Source organism: Podarcis raffonei, chromosome 7 (genome assembly GCF_027172205.1).
Source record: "Podarcis raffonei isolate rPodRaf1 chromosome 7, rPodRaf1.pri, whole genome shotgun sequence".
NCBI lineage: Eukaryota > Metazoa > Chordata > Lepidosauria > Squamata > Lacertidae > Podarcis > Podarcis raffonei.
In genome coordinates this window covers 77,423,538-77,439,961 of record NC_070608.1, presented here as the reverse complement: position 1 = coordinate 77,439,961, position 16,424 = coordinate 77,423,538, and the positions used below count along the sequence as shown (strand labels likewise).

The window sequence follows — 16,424 nt, the reverse complement described above, 5'->3', positions numbered from 1 at the left end:
ACCAGTAGAACAGAAGATATTATTTTTAAATGAGAAAAGAATGCTAAATTATTGGAATCGGCTGCCGGGCTGGGAGGAAGAGAAGCAACAGCAGATAGCAGGGTGAACTGCTGTATTTGCCATATCCACTTGCGACCCTCCAACTGTTCCTATTTTCCAGGTACAGTTGCGGATTGACAGAAGCCATCCCAGTTTCTGATTTGATCCTGGAATGTCCCGCTTTTCCTTAGGACATCCCTATTTTCATTGGAGAAATGTTGGAGGGTATGGAGTTATGCAACCCCTGAGCCAAGGAGAGAAGTAACTACGCAACCTTTAGAAGGCAGCCCTGTATAGGGAGGTTTTTAAATGTTTCATGTTTTATCGTGTTTTTATATATGTTGGAAGCTGCCCAGAGTGGCCTGGATAACCCAGTCAGATAGGTGGGTTATAATTATTCTTGCTATTTTTCTAGCGAAAGAAGTGCCAGAACTCATATGAACACCTCCCTCATTCTTTTATAATGGCAATGGCACCCACTTGAGAGGTGCCAGAACTGAATTCTAGCAAGTTCTGGCTGAAAAAAAAAGCAATGATGATGATTTCAGTGGTACAGTGGTACCTCGGGTTACATACACTTCAGGTTACATACGCTTCAGGTTACAGACTCCGCTAACCCAGAAATAGTGCTTCAGGTTAAGAACTTTGCTTCAGGATGAGAACACAAATCGTGCTCCGGCGGCGCGGCAGCAGCGGGAGGCCCCATTAGCTAAAGTGGTGCTTCGGGTTAAGAACAGTTTCAGGTTAAGAACAGACCTCCAGAATGAATTAAGTACGTAACCAGAGGTACCACTGTATAGGACGTCCCTATTTTCCCCTGAGAAATGTTAGAGGATATGTACTTGCTGCAGCTTTTGCCAGCTCGGCTAGTCTCCTTTGCCCACCCTCCTTCCCGTCTCTCTACAGAGGCCGCTGGAACCAACGGCCCTGTAACGAACAGAAGGTCATGATGCAAGATTACTTATTGGAGGCCATCCACAGCTTCTTTTTGAACTGCAAGCAGCCCATGATAGCGAGTTTATTTGCCTTTGAGGCCAGAAGTGTCATCTTGTAACGAAGAACTAGTGCTAGTATTTACTTTCTCCCATCCTGATTCCTTTTCCTTTTGTGTCATATCTTTTAGATTGCAAGTCAACTTATTGCTCTTTGAAAGATGTCCTGGGAACCTTTTTCAGCTGAAGGGTGTGGTAAAAAATGCTTTAAAGAAATAAAGGAATAGTGCATGCACGTACACACACACATGCAAACTGCAGAGAAGGCATGCCTTTTCAGCAAGGACAGTGCATGTCCACATTGGTGTTTTTTTAAAAATAAAAAATAATTGTTTAAAAAACAATTATTGTTAGCCAGGGATTCCTTTCCAAATGATGAAAAAGTTTTATTGGACTAGAAATCGCAAGTCCAATATTGACCTACTTCTGCAATGAAAATTGCCCATTTAAAGATTTGTTCAGAGCTTAGGCTGCATACAGATGTACCTTCAAATCATTTGTTCAGAGGTTAGATTGCATATTCCAACATACCTTTAAACAGAAGCCTTGCCTTGAAGTGAGATCCATTTAGGCCTCTTGCTCAAAGATATATTGCTGTCCAAGGTGAAGGACAATGTGATTCCCCACCCAGGACATTAAAAAGGGGTAAAGGACCCCTGGACGGTTAAGTCCAGTCAAAGGCGACTATGGGGTTGTGGCGCTCATCTCATTTTCAGGCCGAGTGAGCTGGTGTTTGTCCACAGACAGCTTTCTGGATCAAGTGGCCAGCATGACTAAACTGCTTCTGATGCAACGGGACACCGTGACGAGTGCCAGAGCGCACGGAAATGACGTTTACCTTCCCACTGCAGTGGTACCTATTTATCTACTTGCACTGGCATGTTTTCAAACTGCTAGGTTGGCATCTGTCTCCTGAGAAATCTCTATGTGGGACAAGAAGCTACAGTTAGAACTGGATACGGAACAACTGATTGGCTCAAAATTGGGAAAGGAGTACGACAAGGCTGTATATTGTCTCCCTGCTTATTTAACTTATTTGCAGAATTCATCATGCGAAAGGCTGGGCTGAATGAATCCCAAGCTGGAATTAAGATTGCTGGAAGAAATATCAACAACCTCAGATATGCAGATGACACAACCTTGATGGCAGAAAGTGAGGAGGAATTAAAGAACCTTTTAATGAGGGTGAAAGAGGAGAGTGCAAAATAGGGTTTGAAGCTCAACATCAAAAAGACTAAGATCATGGCCACTGGTCCCATCACCTCCTGGCAAATAGAAGGGGAAGAAATGGAGGCAGTGAGAGATTTTACTTTCTTGGGCTCCATGATCACTGCAGATGATGACAGCAGCCACAAAATTAAAAGACGCCTACTTCTTGGGAGAAAAGCAATGACAAACCTAGACAGCATCTTAAAAAGCAGAGACATCACCTTGCCGACAAAGGTCCGTACAATTAAAGCTATGGTTTTCCCAGTAGTTGACGTATGGAAGTGAGAGCTGGACCATAAAGAAGGCTGATCACCAAAGAATTGATGCTTTTGAATTATGGTGCTGGAGGAGACTCTTGAGAGTCCCATGGACTGCAAGAAGATCAAACCTATCCATTCTGAAGGAAATCAGCCATGAGTGCTCACTGGAAGGATGGATCCTGAAGCTGAAGATCCAATACTTTGGCCACCTCAAGAGAAGAGAAGACTCCCTGGGAAAGACCCTGATGTTGGGAAAGACTGAGGGCAAAGGAGAAGGGGACGACGGAGGACGAGATGGTTGGACAGTGTTCTCGAAGCTACCAACATGAGTTTGACCAAACTGCGGGAGGCAGTGGAAGACAGGAGTGCCTGGCGTGCTCTGGTCCATGGGGTCACGAAGAGTCGGACACAACTAAACGACTAAACAACAACAGGTTGGCAGGAGCTGGGACAGAGCAATGGGAGCTCACTCTGTCACGGAGATTTGAACCGCTGACCGAATCCCACTTCAAACACTGGGATTGATACAACCGCCAATCCTTTTAGTCTGCAGTAAGACCTACTGCATTCAATGGAACTTACTAAGTGTGCACAGAATTGCACCCCTAGGCTGCAATATATGCTTATTTGGAGTGTTACAGAACTCAATGCAGTATACTTCTAAGTAGACAGATGTATAAGAATACACTGCTAGATGCAGTTACTAACCGTATACATGTATCCCCTACTTTAAATAGTTTAGAGCTGAGTTCTGGACCTGATGATACCTAGCTCAAATGTAGTTCTGGCAGTATCCCCAACATCTTAGACGAAGAAATATATTTTGGTGTGGTGGTGATTAAAATGTTACAATATAGTAGATTAAAATGCATCCTTTATGGCTCAGCTCCTGCCCACCAAATGCTCCCTGTGTGCATAGAACAATATGTGTAATTCTGCTCCAGAAAATAGCCACAATGTTTTTCCGATATGATACCATTTTAAAACCTCTCTTACTCACTTTCTGTCCCATTTAACAAAACTGAAGAGAAACTCCATGATAAATATATATATGGGAGAGATGGGTTATTGGTTTGTTTTGTCCGTATTTATGTTTTTATTATGCATTTTGTGCTTTTTTATCTTGTATTTTTATGTTGTGAACTGCCTAGAGATCTATGGATGAAAGACGGTATACAAATTTAATAAATAATGATAATAAATATATTTAAACAAACCCTTAAGGTTGGTCCTTTGGAAACACTGTGCACAACTGGTATTACAAATGTTTTTGGTTTGAGATGGTGATTTTTCACAATAATTGTAACAACACAATCCTTTCTGAGACACAATGTTCCTAAGGGAGTAGAGTCTTTCTCTATTATAAGACATTGTGAAGGCCACTAACTGCTCTTGGGAACAAAACGCAGAAGGGTTGCTTTCCGGCCCTCCTTATGACCTTCTATAGATACATTTGGCTTGCCTGCTTTTGCTGGCAATACAAACGCTGGTCCCGATCCTGCGAAGGCGCGCTCTTTAACCCTCTTTCGCGCTCCTGGGGCATTGTTTGGCCTACGCTCATCTCTGCAGCGCGCAAGGCAGCCTGCAAGCCGGAGGCTGATGCTGTGCCCGGGCTCCGGCGATAGGAGGAGCAGCAGCAGCTAAATAAAGCCTCTCTTTCTCTTTACTTTTCCTCTTTAGGGGAAAGAGGAGGGAGGGGAGAGAAAGAGAGAGAAAAGATAAGCAACGAGCCTGTGCCAAAGAAGGCCACGTGCTTATGGAGCACTGGCAGAGCAGCAACCCAAATAACATTTAATTTTTTTTTTAATTTCAAAAGAGCAGGGCCTGCTTGTGCGCGCGTGTTGAACGGCCTCTCCTCTAGCCTGCTTTACGGTTCTTCCTTGGCCGCCAGCAGCAGCAGCAGCAAGCAAACTCAGCCGCTCCCCTCCCCACCGCTCACCCGGGGGAAAGAAGAGGCGGAGGAAGGAGAGGAGGTGGTGGTGTAGGAGGACGAGAGGCAGCCGGGTAGATCCTGTCTGATCTGTGCGCCGGTGATGGGTGGTGGTGGTTTGTTTTCCTTGCCGCCCTCCCCGCGGCTCCCATCCTCTTCCTGCAGCCGGCTAGCCTAAACCAAGGCGAGGCGCAAAAGCGCGGCGCAATTACGCGCGCCTGTTTGTTTTTTTGCCCTCCGGGTTCTTGATAATGGAAAAAGTGCCCAGAGAAATTTCTGGCGGCGATGGTGCTGGTGCCGGCGTCCCTCCTCTTTTTTTTTCCACCAGCAGCGGATCACCATTGTGTGGGAGGAGGGCAGCGGCGGCAGCAGCGGCGGCGACAGGGATGGACTTGGTCTTTGGGATTTCTTGCTAAAGGGAGCAGCACAGACACCCGGCGCACCAGACCAGCAGGGAGGCGGACGCGAGAGGAGCTGCTGCGCTCACTTGCTGCCGTTGCCTCCGCCTGGGCGCACCATCGCCTTCTCTGCCGGCAAAGCCACAAGGCTCTTCCGTAAAGAAGCGCCTGGCTTCTCCCTTCCTGCCTTCGTCTTCACCGCCTTCCCACCTTGCAGCCTCCCCGCTGCGGCAGATGTGTTTGGGGTCACCGGGCAGCTGGGACTATGGTGAAATTTCCGGCGCTCACTAACTACTGGCCCCTGATCCGCTTCTTGGTCCCTTTGGGCATCACCAACATAGCCATCGACTTCGGGGAGCAGGTAAGAGGCCACCCGCGGCCAGATAGCCGCCCATTCTTTTTTTAGTTTATGGATTTATTTTTATTTGCAACTCTTTCCTGCGTCCTCCCGGGGAAAGGAAGCCGTCGCTGGGCGATGCAAATCGCCTGCAAGGTTGCTACGGTGCTTTTGCCCGGTCTATTTTTAGGCTCCCTAATGCTGAGTGATGACAAAACGCGCTGCGCACTCCTTTTCCTTGGGAGCCCAGAAGCTCTGGCGGAGAGCAACAAAGCGCTGCCTGGATGTTTGAATGTCAGAAGCCAGCCGGCTTTCCTTTTCCAGAACATGCAAGGAACAGAGGCCAGGCGCGGGGCGGGGGGGATGGATTGTAGGGATGGGCTGGAGGGGGTGTGCAATGCAAAAAAGCAACCAGAGGGAGCGGGGTGATATAACACTCTGAGGAAGGCACAGCCGACCTGCTTTGGGGGCTGATTCAGGCCACGATTGGAAATGCAAAACAGCCATTCATCTTCCTGCGTCTTGCAGGAAGGGGCTTTTGCTGTTATCCAATGTATGTGCTTTTCATTCTCCAGGCTCTTAGGCATCAATGTTACAGGGGATGCTCCAGGCACCAGTGTTACTGGGGATGCAGCAAAGGCCTGAAAAGCTGCTCACCGAAGAATTCTGTAATTTGGAATGCCACTAAGTACTGGCTACGCTTACATACATTTAATAGGACACCTCGGCTGAGTTTCTGCAATCTGGGCGGATGTCAGGTCCATTGTTTATTAGTGCTAAATGATGCTCAGGCTGGAGGTGGTGATTATGGGTGTTGCACGCACCTTGTTTTGCAGAAACATTTAGAAATTCATTTGCTCACAGCTCAAGCTTGTGTATGTTTACTCGGAAGCAAGTCTCACAGTAATCCCAAATGAGCCTGCCCTTAATTGCTGATTTCCCCCTCCTCCTGGGGAGTTGTGGTTGTGGGTGAGGACTGAAGGTGCTAAACTTTTTTGCAGGCATCCATATTATTTTTCCCTACTCATGGTCTCCCCCCTCCCTGCACAGAAAACCAGGTGATGCTCTAACCCCTTCAGCCACCAATGAGCCAGTGGTGGGAAGGTGTCAGCTCTGCTTGCTTGACTTAAGCTGCCCTTGGATGACTGAAGATGCTGTGTAATAATAGCATTAGGAGAGAGAGAGTGCATTGGGGGGGTGGGGAGGAGAGCTGGAAAGGGATCATGCTGCCAAACGCTTCTGCTTAGAAGTGAGGCCTTGCTTGTTAGGACTTGTGTAAACGTTGTTTTCTACAGAGTAGACTTTGAAAGCCTATTGTTTTAATCCTATAGTATTAGCATTAGCCGGACCTGTTATTCTTTAGTTGCAGGATAAGTTAGAGAAATGGTTTTCTGGTAGTTTTCTGCAGTAAACAACTGTGTGCATTTCAGCTGTATATGTCTGCTTGCTCAGTTTACCACCATGAACACTCTCTTAGGTCAATGAAGTAATCACAGTGGGAGAGCTGGGAAGCCCCGGTAATTTCCAGGTGTTTGTACCCACCAGAGATGCTTCACATACTATAGTGGTTTTTTAAAAGGTATACTACTATATATATTTTTAATATACACCAAAAAATGTAAAGCATGAATGTGGTGAACAGGTGTTTAAAGAAATTCATATCCAGCATCTTCATTAGAGTGCTAGGACTGTGTCTTGCTTTTTGCCGCATGTATACACTTTTGCAAACCCAGGTTAGTTGCTGTGCCATGTGTAAAATAGCCCTTATTTTTTTAAGTGCCAGAGTGCTAACTTTGAGCTTGATATTTGCATTATTTGATACTGCTGTGTTGATGAGAGGCAGAGTGTTTGTCCTTTTGTGTTACTGCTCAGTTGACCAGGGCAGCATCACTCATTAGGCAGTGTAAAGTACTCTTTGGGCTGCACGAAACTTTGTGTAAGTGATTAGCAAATGCTAGAGAACAAAGGTTGATGCACCTCCTAGGTAGCTCATGTTTTCAACTGCTGATTCATTCAAAAAAGTGAAGGGAAACAGAATCCCCCAGAATGCATGTGTGTTAAAGGTGTGACTTGTACTTCCCCATGCTTCCTTCTGAGCCACTGAGGAGGGAGCCCTTCATCACATACTTAAGAGCACAAGATTGTACTCCACATTAAGTCACCCAGTGATGACTCCTTATCAGTTCATCCAAGCCAGCTTCTGCCCTTCTGAGTTCATCATCTCACAGAGCAATTCTATATAGATATACTCAGAAGCAAGCTCTGTTGAATTCAATGGGGCTTACTCTCAGGAAAGGATTGTACTCAACAGTACGCAGTATGAATGAGAAACTGCTTCCCTTCCTTTTTAAGGATGCATTGAAAATGGAAAGCATGGTTGCAAAATGGTAGTTATAGGGTGCTGATGTGTAACTAATTTGTGTTAACTGTTCTTGAGTTTTCTTGGAGAAGGAAGAAGATGTATCTTTGACTACAGGACACTCTTCATAGCATCATAGTGGGAGTTAATGGGGATTATGGGCTGGGCTGGAAAAGCAATGTGATATGTATATGGTTTTTACATGTGGCTTCTTACACTTAAGACTTTCAGCCGGCTGTTATTATACAGAACACACACAAACCTATTTTTACTGTTTGTAGACTTGAATAATCATTTATCTCATTCTCTGCCTCCCCAACTGAACATAATAAAGATGCTTGAAAGGGAAGCAAGGCATGCAAAGTTAGAAAAGTACAGTACAAATTTACTCTTCTAAATCTATTAGGTAGATAATGGCCTCATATAACAATTCCACTTCAACCATAACATCTTACTGGGGTACCTGGGAGACTGTTACAGTGACCCAACAATCCAAGGTTTGCTTTTAAGCTTGTTGCTCCCCAAAGTACCATTGTCAGATCCAAGTGAGCAATTGGTTGAATTTTGTTATGTGAATCTCAAGAGAAGGGTGGAGAAGCATTTGTCTTCTGTGCCTACTCTGTTCTTAATCCCTTTTCCCATTCTGCTTGGCGAAAAGGTCCTTTCCAACAATACTCGCAACAGATGGGGATCCAGTAAAAATATCAGTATATTCCAACTGGGTTTATTCTATAAGAACAACCAAAAAAATAAAAATATCAAAATCTCCCAATCAAGAGAGAAAATATCACTGGTTTTTTTTTAATTCATAACCTTTTAGTGCCTTCTGGTTTCTTGCAAATTTACTGAAGCAGAGCTAACTAGGAAGCCATAGCCAGCCCCATCTGCACTTCTGAAAGCGTTGCAAATGAATTAGGCATAATTGGCTCAAAGTGTGACCACTTTGAGTTAATGTGAGTTATCAGTCGATTCTTGCTTTGCAGAGCAAGGTCCACCTAATTCAGTTTTATGTTGCCAGTGGTGGCAGCCAGATACTTGTAAGTGCTAAGTACTGGGTCATTGTTCTTTGTCCTCAGTATCTAGTACAGTCATACCTCGGGTTGCGAACGTGATCCGTACGGGAGGCACGTTCGCAACCTGCGCAATTCAGCGCTTCTGTGCATGTGCAAAGCGCGATTTAGTGTTTCTGCGCATGCAGGAACCCGGAAGTAACCCGTCCTGGTACTTCCGGGTTCAGCGTGGGCCGTAACCCAAAAATGCGCAACCCGCAGCATTCGCCACCCGAGGTATGACTGTACAGTGGTACCTCGGGTTAAGAACTTAATTCATTCTGGAGGTCCGTTCTTAACCTGAAACTGTTCTCAACCTGAGACACCACTTTAGCTAATGGGGCTTCCTGCTGCTGCCATGCGGCGGCAGCGTGATTTCTCTTCTCATCCTGAAGCAAAGTTCTTAACCTGAGGTACTATTTCTGAGTTACCGGAGTCTGTAACCTGAAGTGTCTGTAACCCAAGGTACCACTGTATTTGGAGGTATATTGCCTCTGTTCTGTGTAGCTATGGGGGCGGGGCGGGCCTGATAGCCCTTTGTTTAAAGCCACCTAAACTGGCAGCAATTGCCAATAAATTTCATAGTTGTGTGTTGAACTACAGTTCTTTTTGGCTACAGCATATAAAAAACAAGTGTTAGAAACTCAGCTATCTATTAACCCCCAAATGGCACCTTAAACCTAGTTTACGGTCGCCACAATGTAATGTCTAGGTGCTGTTTTTCTTTTGCAATGGAGTTTATTATTATTATTATTATTATTTACTATCATTCATATCATTTCTACACCGCTTTATATTTTAAAGAACAAATTTCAGAATGGTTCACAACCCATTTAAACCATCAAATAAAGCAATCTGGAATAAAACAAATTCAAGCTTCAAGGAGAATATTTCAGACCCTCCTTCTCTTAAGTAACATCTTGCTTTCCCCGGTTGCAAACCTGACATCCGTAGATCTCCAGGTAGCTGCAGTTGGACCCACGCCAGTCACAAAATGCACCCAGCACCTGGCTAATTTATAATACTGTCAAACACATACCTGGGACTGCAAGTGCTGCAGGCCTATTGGAGGTGGTTATAACAATTGGGGCAGTAGTTTTGATGTGTTGAGAGTAGCATAGTATGTGCAAGTGCAACCAAATAATGTTTGTGCTATACTTTCTCAAATACCGACACATGTAAGGACAGTGTTGGCAACCAGTGCCTCTACCTGTGATTTGGTAGTATTCTTACTTAGGCAGAATTACTCTATATTAGGAATTCCTTCGGTAGAATTTAAGTCTACTACACCATTGTACTGTGACTTATTTAACGGAGTAAAATAAACAAGGCCATTGTGTGATAGCTAGCCAGCTATATGAGCTAGCTACTTTTTATAGAATCATAGAATTGTAGAGTTATTATTATTGCAAATGAATTAGGCATAATTGGCTCAGAGTGTGACCAACCCACACTCCTGGGTTATCAGTCACTTCTTACAAGAATCGCTTTGCAGAGCAACGTCCACCTAATTCAGTTTTATGTTGCCAGTGGTGGCAGCCAGATACTTGTAAGTGCTAGAATTTAAGCCTACTATACCATTGTACTGTGCCTTATTTAACAGAGTAAAAATAAACAAGGCCATTGTATGATAGCTAGCCAGCTATATGAGCTAGCTGCTTTTCATAGAATCATAGTTATTATTATTATTTATTGAATTTACCGTATATACCAGCCTATACCCGGGGGTCTCTGTTGGAAGAGACCTTGAGAATCCTTTAGTTCAACCTTGTACAATGCAGGAATATGTAGCTTCCCCTTACAGGGATCAAACTTGCAACCTTGGCATTATCTGCGCCACACTCTAACCAACTGAGCTATCTTGTGCGCCCTTGTGGGGAATGCGCTTCTAAATAATCCCTGAAATAAAAACAAACTTGCGTATTCCCACCCACCCCAGATTCTCAAGGCCTATTTTCTCATCTGAGTGTCTGATATGGTAAATGCCCATTGTCACTACCTACCATAGTAGAAAGCACATACACACATTTTTATTTTTATTTTTACTGTCATGGGCCAGGAACAACAACAAGAAGCCTCGTGATACTGAGTTGTGACTATAGTCTCACTGGTGGTTGCATGTTTAGAAATCTGAGGTCTGGTTATTCAGTTGACTCTAGAGTTTTGGCACTGATCCGTCCTGAATAAATAGGATCGGCTTGAGGGGCACCTGTCCACTATACAGGGGTGTCCCAGGCAGCCATAATGGGTGGTGGCTCTATGTTGGGCCTTTCACAGCATTTTAGGGAAGCTAAATAGGAGGCCCATAGGTGCCCCATTTGAGAGTCGGCAACAGTAAGGCCCTATCAGAATTATGAGGCCTAAGCAGCTGCCTCAAAATGGCAGGTATTGCTATAGACCAGGCATGTCCAAATTCCATTTCAGGGGCCTACTAATCCGGCCTGCTGGTCCATTTAATCCAGTTTATTTCCTGGGGTAAAATCCTAAAAAAAAACACCTCAACAACTTCAATCCTAAAAGAAACTCAACAACTCCAACCCTAAAAGAAGCTCAACGACATCAATCCTAAAAAAAGCTCAACAACAACTTCAATCCTAAAAAAAGGTCAATAACTTTGGTTGGCCCTTTGGTCGGCCCCCACAGCCCTTCACTTCATCAAATCTGGCCCTCTTTGAAAAAAGCTTGGACACCACTGCTATAGACCATGTAAATAAATGACACATTTGAGGAGGGATAGTGGGGTGGGGAGATGTTTGGCAATAATAAGAGTATTCAAAATGGCAAAAGGCCCAAGGAAGAAGGCTCAAAATAATCCTCTCCTATTAGTTTTGGACATGACAGTGTGTGAATCACAGAATCATAGAACTGTAGCATTAGAAGGGACCACGGGGTTCATCTATAATAATAATAATAATTTAATAATAATTTATTATTTATACCCCGCCCATCTGGCTGGGTTCCCCAGCCACTCTGGGTGGCTCCCAACAGTATATTAAAAACACGATAAAACATCAAACATTAAAGGCAGGCATCTTTTGACCAATGTGGGGTCCAGACCCATGACCCCCTGAAGTCTCATGCTCTACTGACTTATGTCAGATAATTTTTTTAAAAAAAATAGTATATATAGTATTAAATTTTGGTATGCCTACTTTAAAATAATGGCTGGTAACTTTTCAACTTAAACCGATTAAGGGCAGAGACTTAAGAAGGGTTACTTTGGAAGCAAGGCCTGTTTACATTATTTGAGGCTTGCTTCTAAATAAATGTGGTTAGAACCAGGCTACAAAAGTTTCTTACCTTAGCATGTAACTGAATTCAGCTTTTTTTCATTTTGGATGCGGAAGGATTATCTGTTAACTTGAAAACTTCTGTATCCTTTCCCCTGCTGAAGGGGTACAGTTAGGGTTACCCCAGAAAGCCCTAAAAAACTGTTTGTGAATCCCCCCCCCCAGCCAGGCCTCGGCATACGCTTTTCGCTTCCCAGATCCAAGATAATATTGTCCTGGTACATTGATTTGCAACATACTTCCGGGAACAGAGTCAGAGAACGAAAAGCAACATTTCTATGTAAGAATCTGTGAAGGGGGAGAGGAAAAAAGGGGTTTGAAAAAAGGATAAAACCTGCTTGTAAAATGTTTTCGGTGCGGCCTGTCTTTTGTGAACTGAATCACACAGGTGCCTCTGCCCCTCCGGATGGCAGAATAAAACACTCTTTCTCTGGATTAACCCCCTGGTGTTGTTTGGCTCCTTTTGTCTCTGCTCAGGTGCAACAATTATTCCTACCCATGGATTAAAAAGGCTACACTGCCAGATGTTGATTTAACAAAGAGAGGATTTTAACTGTACAGAAAGCACACTTGGGGTTGTGTGTGTTTGTGAGAGAGAGTGTGCCACAATTTTCTATTGTGATGACATCAGCATATTGTGATGACATGGGTATATTGCAATGATGTAACATTCAACATCCCAGAAGAAAAAGTTGAAGCCTACAAACCTTTCAGTGTAAAAGGAAACATGGAAATAATTTCAAATAACTGTAAAATGACCTTATTCCACTTGCGTTGTGCCAGTTTGGAATAATTCTCAAGAAGGTGCACTGGAATGAATCCAGCAGTAGCTGAAATATTAGTATTTGGCTCATACATAACTGAACACCGAGAAATGTGAGCTTTTCAGAGAAATATTGTTGGCTTAGCTGCAGTGGAAGACAGCTGAACGTTTTGTTAGGTCAGATTGCTTAGTTTTCCAGTTTTTCTGAATAAGGAGAGTGGAGAATGTGACAGAATGAGCGGATATTTTGAAAGGGACTTGAGAGATGGAGCAGCCACCATGAAAATCTGCCTGACTCCCTGACAGGGCAAAGTAAGTGAAAATGTATCAAATGATTGCATCTGGCCTGTTTATTGCTTATGATTCTACACAGGGACGGTCGCTTTCAGATTTACTCCAAACAGCCATGGGTAAAATGGCCACTTGTTTGGTTTTTAAATGGCTGTTGGGTTTAGTGACTATCTGACTTTGAGAAGACATCTGAAGGCAGCGCTGTTTAGGGAAGTTTTTAATGTTTGATGTTTTGTTGTATTTTTAATATTTTGTTGGAAGCTGCCCAGAGTGGCTGGAGAAACCCAGTCAGATGGGCGAGGTACAAATAATAAATTATTATTATATTATTATAGTGAGGTATTATTTGGCTGATTGAGGTTTCCTTCTGGCTTCCCACTACTAATCTGGTTGCTGTCTTTCCTGTGGAAACATTCGGATCACAAGTGCTTTGCCACTCGTTCGATTCCTTCGCAAAACAGGGATTTATGCCTCAAGGGTGCGGGCGGCAACCATTTTGCGCGGGGCCTTCTGTTCCTGGCCCCCGCGTGCATCAGCAGAGCGCACTTTAGCCCTCCCTATTCTGCTTTCTCCGGGGTCCAAATGGACCCTCACATTGGAGGTCACTCGCCATTTCTGAGGGGCACAAAATGGTCTCCCTCTTGTATAAAGTGCCAAGTCCCACGGGGAGTTGCTCTCAGGCAAGTATATACAGTGGTACCTCTAGCTGCGGACACAATCTCTTCTGGCGTGCTGTTTGCACCCAGAAAAGTCCGCAACTAGAGTGGCGCTTCTGCTCAAGTCTGGAGCGCAATAGAGCACTTCTGTGCATGTACAAAGCGCGCAGAACGCTTCTGCGCACACATGTGTGGCGAAACCCAGAAGTATACACTTCCGGGTTTGCTGCATTCGCAAGCTGAAAAGACGCAACACAAGGTATGGCTGTACAGTCATAGCTCGGGTTGAAGTACCTTCGGGATAAGTATTTTCTGGTTGCATGCTGTGGCGACCCGGAAGTAACGGAGCGTGTTACTTCCGGGTTTCGCCGCTTGCGCATTCTGCAGACGGTCAAAATGACGTCATGCGCAGAAGCGGCGATGCGTGGACGCGGGTTGCGTTCGCTTCTGGATGCGAACGGGGCTCCGGAACGGATCCCATTTGCATCCAGAGGTACCACTGTACAGGATTGCAGCCTATAACAGTTATAAGAAAAACTGCTTCCTTTCCCTTATGGGGTATCCAAGAGCCCGTATAGAGTCCTTAAGTAGGTTCCCTATCGGTAGGAGAAAATAACAGGCCAACCAAAGTTTATTGAGAAGCAAAGTGGCTAGTAAGTGTGCTCTTTATTCAAGGAACTGTTGCAACATGGTCCCCACTCCCCACACCCAGGAAGGAGGAGAACCCTGAACAATGGTGCGCATGCGCTTATATAGACTTTTGAAATTGCCCACCTTGTAGTCGAAGACACGCCTCCCCATACCCTCTCCCCCAATCATACAAACATCACAGAAGGGAGGTGGTCTATGGCAGAAATCCTGTCTGCCAGGATGCCTGATAATGGTCGCTGATTACATTACCTGGGCAGCCTGGCCGTTCTTTTGTAATGGTTAATACTTTAGTTCCTGAGTCCAGATCATAGGCTCAGCCTATTCATACACAAATATGCCCATAAGACAGGATTTGCAAGCAAAAAGACAATGGGAAGGCTTTTCCCCATTTGCCTCCCTTACAGCAGAGGAATATTTGAGCTCGTTTGGAGAGTGAGAATAGCTTCAGGATTGCTCTCCCATACTATTTCAGATGTGTGGTTCATATATTTAGATATGTGTGCATTTATGAATATTCTGTATTTGAGACCTTAGAATTCTTATAACACAGTACTCACACACACAATGCGCATGACGTCACATACAGGCACAGATTGTGCATGACGTCAGCCCGCCCTCCCCAGTGTCGGGCGCAACTCTGCGCCTGTGTATATGTGTGTGCTTGTTTCTTGGCGCATGTCCATGCATGTTGACGGGTGTGTATATCTCAAAAAGAAATTATTAACGACGTGGAATAGGTGGGATAGAAAACTTTTTATTGGAGTTATAAAGAAGAGGGGGAAATCATAACATAAAGATCCCCCAAAAGCGGTGGATTTTTTAAAATAAAAAATTGGTGTATGTACACAGGTGGCGCTGTGGGTAAAACCTCAGCGCCTAGGACTTGCCGATCGTATGGTCGGCGGGGTGAGCTCCCGTCGTTCGGTCCCAGCTCCTGCCCACCTAGCAGTTCGAAAGCACTCTTAAGTGCAAGTAGATAAATAGGGACCGCTTTATAGCGGGAAGGTAAACGGCGTTTCCGTGTGCTGCGCTGGTGCAGGCTCGCCAGAGCAGCTTCGTCACGCTGGCCACGTGACCCGGAAGTGCCTTCGGACAGCGCTGGCCCCCGGCCTGTTAAGCGAGATGGGCGCGCAACCCTAGAGTCGGACACGACTGGCCCGTACGGGCAGGGGTACCTTTACCTTTTTTAAAACTGAAAAATTCAAATATATTTATTTTTTTAAACAAGAAATAAATAAAAACTTTTTTATTTGATGGGGTTTTCTGGCTAGTTTGACACCACTGATGATTCGGCTCAGGATAAGAGAAATGTCGCCCCTCAGTTATATAGTGAATTTGGTTAATCGATGCCCCATAGCAGAAACACCCTCACAAACATTTGGACAAAAACAGCATACAAGGATGTTGTTATTACAATTTTATTAAGAAACCTTACGCATAATTTTTTAATGAACGTTTCCTTGTCTGGTTCCTCCCCTCCCCTTCCCACATTTGTGGGAGGAAACATCTTAGTGTCCCTTCTTCTCTCAGTAGATTTATAGGATGCAGGTGTAATTGGACATGTTAATGTGCATTCTGTATAATACAAAGTAGTAATTAGAATTGTAAAGTGTTCTGGTGGCGGAGCATTAACTTGAATTTTATAACATGACATTAGGAGTGGCTTAATAGTCATAATTTAATATCCCCTGCCAAACCCCCCCCCACACACCAGGGTTCTGTATGGTGCCTTACAGATTCCTCTAATCCAGTAATTTCCTAATTTTGAACTGTTGTAAAAGCACCGTTCTTCCCTTGCAGTAATATAAGGCTTGTGAACTGATAGTATCCTAACATTATTTGTTGTTCTGGATCCTTACAAACAGCCTCTGCTTGGGTATGGTTGTGGTTGTTGTTATTTAAATTTCTATCCTGCCCTTCCTTTCAGGTGAGCCCAGAGTGGCAAAAAAACAAATACAATTAAAATAAAAACACACTTAAAAACAACCATATTCTCTTCCGGCTAATTATTTAATGTTTTAAAATTCCTCCTGTATGTTGTTAATAAGGGAAACAAACACACTCCACCGGGGAGAGCATTTTGCAAACCTTGTATTGCCGCTGAGGAGGGGTCCTGTCGGATTTCAGCACCAGATTTCAGTTTTCTATGCGCAGACATGGAGGAGACTCTTGTATCTCTGTGTGAGTCAGTGTTCTGGAC

The 16,424-nt window shown here is 44.4% G+C and overlaps 1 protein-coding gene across 1 annotated transcript in view; it reads left to right on the top strand.

The window, feature by feature from the left end:
- The first annotated feature begins 4,180 nt into the window (after nt 1-4,180).
- ANKH (ANKH inorganic pyrophosphate transport regulator) overlaps nt 4,181-16,424 on the top strand; it is a 126,153-nt gene continuing 113,909 nt past the window's right edge. The window contains exon 1 of the mRNA XM_053397131.1: nt 4,181-5,189. Coding sequence (XP_053253106.1) covers nt 5,094-5,189 — 96 coding nt within the window. The 5' untranslated portion in view covers nt 4,181-5,093. The remainder of the gene's footprint in view (nt 5,190-16,424) is intronic.